The sequence below is a fragment of the Microtus ochrogaster genome, linkage group LG8 (genome assembly GCF_000317375.1).
Source record: "Microtus ochrogaster isolate Prairie Vole_2 linkage group LG8, MicOch1.0, whole genome shotgun sequence".
NCBI classification, from domain to species: Eukaryota; Metazoa; Chordata; class Mammalia; order Rodentia; family Cricetidae; genus Microtus; species Microtus ochrogaster.
The window spans coordinates 25,071,631-25,076,717 of record NC_022033.1 but is presented as its reverse complement, the minus strand read 5'-3'; the positions used below and the strand labels follow the sequence as shown (position 1 = coordinate 25,076,717).

At 47.9% G+C, this 5,087-nt stretch overlaps 1 protein-coding gene across 1 annotated transcript in view; it reads right to left on the bottom strand.

The window, feature by feature from the left end:
• Window positions 1–3,452: 3,452 nt before the first annotated feature.
• Defb128 (defensin beta 128) overlaps window positions 3,453–5,087 on the bottom strand; it is a 2,907-nt gene continuing 1,272 nt past the window's right edge. The window contains exon 2 of the mRNA XM_005363194.1: window positions 3,453–3,691. Coding sequence (XP_005363251.1) covers window positions 3,453–3,691 — 239 coding nt within the window. The remainder of the gene's footprint in view (window positions 3,692–5,087) is intronic.

The following is a 5,087-nucleotide window of genomic DNA, read 5'->3' as shown; positions in this document are numbered from 1 at the left end:
GAATTCATAGCTTTTTGTTTACTGTGGAGACAAGGGCATAACCTCTCCCCCAACACATTTCCTGACTTCCACTCTGAAGTTAAGCCATCCTTAAAATACATAGGCTGGTGTAAATCAGTCGTTGAAATTCAGCGTCAACAAAGCACCATACAGGATCCAGGTGCCCTGTGTAGTTCCCATCCTTGTGTGGCTTATTCTTCTTATATTACTTTACTCTTTCTTTAAAGATTTTACTTTATTATTTTTTGCCTGTTTGCAGCATTTCTTTGACTGCCTGAGCCAAACCTTAAACTATGGGGCTACCCACTGAGCAGCTCTCCGTAGCACATGGCATTGGCGACTGACTCTATGGGCACCAGATTTACCATCCTAGCTCTGGGAAGCTGTTGGGCCTGCGCTGCGGCAGGAGTTTCTGTCTAGTCTCCCATCTATCTAGGAGTGCACCATTCAAGGGTTCAGCTGTGTAGCAGGGCCTCTTAAAGGAGCCCCAGCTCTGTGCACCACAAGCAGTGGGCTCCATGTATGTGGCCCCACATTGGTCGTCAATCGCCATTTGACGTTCTTTGGGGGACCACCAGCTCCCAAATAAGGACACAGAGACTTTTATTAATTACGAATGCCTGGCCCTAGCTTAAACTTGTTCACAACTAACTCTTATAACTTAAATTGACCCATTTATATTAATCTACGTCCTGCCACATGGCTCCTCCATAATGTATATCTGCTTCCCTCCATGTCTTAATGGCAAATTCCACACCTCTCTATTCATCCCCCTGAGTCCCTCTCTCTGCCTGGAAGTCCTGCCTAACCTCCCCTGCCTAGCTAGTGGCCATTCAGCTTTTTATTAAGCCAATCACAGTGACACATCTTCACACAGTGTAAACCAATATCCGGCGGCAACTCCTCTGCCCACACTCAGGCCTGTGGGCTACTCTCCCCGAAGATAACAGGACCACATAAGTCCACATTCAGTTCTCTTTGCCGCCTATTCCAATATGCTGAGATGACAAGACCCACCGTTTCTTAGCTTCTGAGATGCCGCTCAGACTCGAATAAAGACTTTTGCCAAATCTTTTGACTCCTGTTTTAACCAAACTGAGTACTTTGTGTGTGTGTGGGGGGGGGTGAGTTCTAGGGCCTCGGAGGCCTGGGACCAGGGGCAGGCCTGGATACTATGTTCCCTTGGACACGTCTGCAGCTTGAGACCTCAAGATCCCACCAGCTGCGGAGCAAGGTCTCGTGGCGCAGCCCGTAGCTTCTAGAGAGGAGTCCAGGGTCTTGGAGAGTCTGCAAAGCACTGGGTTTTACTGAAACGCGTGTGATCTGGGGTCCGAGTCAACACTCGCTCTTTTCTCCTACCTCCCTCAAACGGAGATTCTCTGTTTTCTAGGCTGCCTGAGGATGGGGAAGGATGGTGGGGACTCTAAAACACCCTGCCCACCTTCTTCCTTGCCTTTTTCTTCTGTTACCAGACAGCTGCACGGGGTTCTAAATTTAGCTTTATCCAGATAGAAGCCCTGAGTGGCTGAGGCGCTCTTGCTGGGCGGATCTTTGAGGGCTCCCTAACCCATTAGCATTTAACCGCAGTGAGGAAAAGCAAGGGCAAAGTGGGAGCAGTAATAGGTGAGGCCCTCTAGTGTCCTGAGCTGGAGTGTCTAAGCCCCTCGGTCCTGGAGGCCTGTCTTGAACCACAACAGCGAGTTCAAGGCCAACCCAAGTAATTTAGTGAGCCTCTGTCTCAAATTTTTACACTTCTAATTTAAAAACAACTGATGGAAAAGGGTGCTGGAGAGATGATTCTGCCATTAAGAGCACGGATATTAGGAGCTGGCTCTGCTCATCCTGAAGAGCCCCCAAGTTGGGTTCCCAGCACTTGGGCAGCTCACAACTTCCTAATATTCTAGTTCTAAAAGATCTGACACCATCTCATGCCGCTGTGGGCACTGCACTCATGTGTACAGACCCACACCACTCACACACATACACACACTCACACACATATACACGCTCACATATACACACACATACACACACTCTCACTCACAGACACACTCACACACACACATACACATACACACACTATCACTCACACACTCACACATAATTAAAAAAAAATATTTTAAGAGGACTGGGGCTGTAGCTCAGCACACGTGTCTGAGGCTCTACGTTCAATTTCCAGAACCATGACAAAGGGTTATTTATGGCCGACCAGCACTGTAAGGAAAGCAGCTGCCACAGTGTCCACACAGATGTTTCTGTTTTGTTCATCGGGAGAACCTTTCCCACTATCCTGAGCTTCAGCCGTTTCATTCTGCTCGTGACAGCTTCTTAAGTGCAGCACACCTATAAGGCCTTAAAATCTATGGTACTAAACAGATCAGTCAATGCTTTCAGACATCCTGAGTTGCCTTTGTCTAAAACTCAAGCCAACTAGACATTCTAATTGCTAGTAAGAGAGAAGGTGGTGGTGGGGAGCGTGGAGAGATGGCTCAGAGTTAAGAGCACTGGCTGCTCTTTCAAAGGTCCTGAGTTCAATTCCCAGCATCCACATGGTGGCTCACAACCATCTATAATGAGATCTGGTGCCCTCTTCTGATATGAAGGCAGAACACTGTACACATAATAAATACATGTTAGGAAAATGTTCAGGTATCTTTCCACACTTCAAGAAACTCTTAGTTGCCGGGCGGTGGTGGCGCACGCCTTTAATCCCAGCACTTGGGAGGCAGAGGATCTCTGGGAGTTCGAGACCAGCCTGGTCTACAAGAGCTAGTTCCAGGACAGGCTCCAAAACCACAGGGAAACCCTGTCTCAAAAAACCAAAAAAAAAAAAAAAAGAGAGAGAGAAAGAAAAAGAAACTCTTAGTTGTTAGCAAAAGCCATGTGTGTTCTCATAGCTTCTTAGAGACATGAGAAATTTCACTGGAGAGTCTGAGGGAGTGGATGAGATGGTGCTGCAGGCAAAGGAGGTGCTTGCTGCCAAGCCTGGTGATGTGAGTCCAATCCCTGGGACCCACAAAGTAAAAGAAGAGAACCGACTCCCTAAAATCATCCTCTGACCTCCACACATGCGCCACCGTGATACATGCATGTCATGAAGCATACCCAAGTATGCACGCACAAGCACACACACTGAAATACCCAAAATTATCTATTTTTTTTTAAATAAAAAAAGAGGAGAAATACCTGAAATTTGAGAAACGCCATCTTGGATAGAAAGTGCAGAGACTATCTGCCACCTCTCCCAGGGTTCATTTAGCCTCGGTGTCCCCATTTCCCAGGCAAAACACAAGCAGTACAGCAGCTATGCAATCACATTCACGTTATCCAGAAAAGGAGAGGACACAGGCAAAAGTATCAAACTTTATTATGTGGGGAACCACGAGCACAGGAGGAAAGTGGCTGCGGCAGCCCCCAGGGTTCCACAGAGCCGTGGAGGACAAATGGTCCATTCAGATAGTGATGGTGAAGTAGGTGATGGTGGGCAGGATTACATAGTCTTGGACTTTGTTTGACTTCTCCTTGGGTTGGACCGGCTGCTGGTGGAGGATTTTCTGCTTTTTGTTTTCCCTTTCATTGACGCAACAGTATTTGGCATGCAGGCATCCCACCTCAGCTATCTCCCCCATTTTGCATTTCTTCCTGCAGTAGCCTGATACATTGTTAAAGCATCTTTTGGGTTTTGCACCATCTGAACACAGGAAGCAACATGGAGCAGGGTTAGTTTCTGAGGGAAAGCAGAGACACAGCTGGATTTCACACTCACAGGGGCAACAGACACACCACCCTCTGTCAGCATCTCCTCCATCCCAAACGGAAACCTTATGCTAATACAAGAAAACTCAGAATCCCCAAATTTAGGACATTCAAGGGACTGGGGAGATGGCTCAGCAACTGAGTGTGTTTGCTGCACTTGCAAAGGACCCAGATTTGGTTCCCAGCACCACCTGATGGTCTACAGCTATTTGTAATGTTCCAAGAGGTGCAAGGCCCTCTTCTGGCCTCTGTGCACCCTAGACACACATGTGGTGCACATACATATGCGCTGGTGGAATGTTTGTACACATAAAATTAATCTTGAATTTTAAAAAAGGACAATTGGCCCTGGCCAATACCCAAATAGCTTTGGAAGTACCCATGAGAGGGAGGAAGAGGAGAAGACCTGACTCCTTTCGCAGTCCAGGCTAGGTACCACCCCCAAATCAGGCAAAGCCCTCCCGGCTCCATCAGCACGCCCTCAGTCTTGTTTCCTCAGAGAGCACTAATGCATCACCATCAGTATACGTCAGAGCCAAGTCAGCTTTTAAAAGGGCATCCCAGGCTGGGCTACCAGGATGGCCCTGCAGATGAAGACACCTCCCATGGGAGCCTGGCAGCCTGGCAGCCTGTCTTAAATTCCCACAGCCCACATAAAGTGGGAGGAGAAAGTAAGTCCACAGAGTTGTCCTCTGACCTCTGACCTCCATGACCTCCATGACACCCATGCGCACATGCATCCACAAATGCACTTCACACGTATACAATAATAATAAAGCAGAGTTAAATCTTTTCCCATGGCTTCTGGAGACCAGACTCAGATCCTCATTCTCACACAGCAAACACACTCTTACTAACTAAGCCGTCTCCTCAGCAAATTTTTTTAATTTAAAAGAAAATCACAGAGATCAGGAGAGATGTCTCAGGAGGTTTTTTTTTTTTAAGATTTGCTGCACATCTGAGTTCAAACGCCCTGCACCCACATAGAAAACAGGTGTGTCTGTGCCTGTAACCCCAGCACTGACTGCTGGGGGACAAGGTAAGAACAGGAGGGTTGTGGGGCTCGCCAACTGCCAGCCTAGCTCCAGGTTCAGTGCGAGAGCCCATCGCACAGCAGTGAGGTAGAGAATGGCAGAGCAGGGCACCCAGGGTATGTGGGTGGACATACAAAACACACACACACATACTTGCAACATCACAGACACACACGGATTCAGACATGTGGCATCACAGACTCTCTAATACACACACACACACACTCACACACACAGCATCACAGGCACACACTCATACACACACACTCACACACACAGCATCACAGGCTCTCTCTC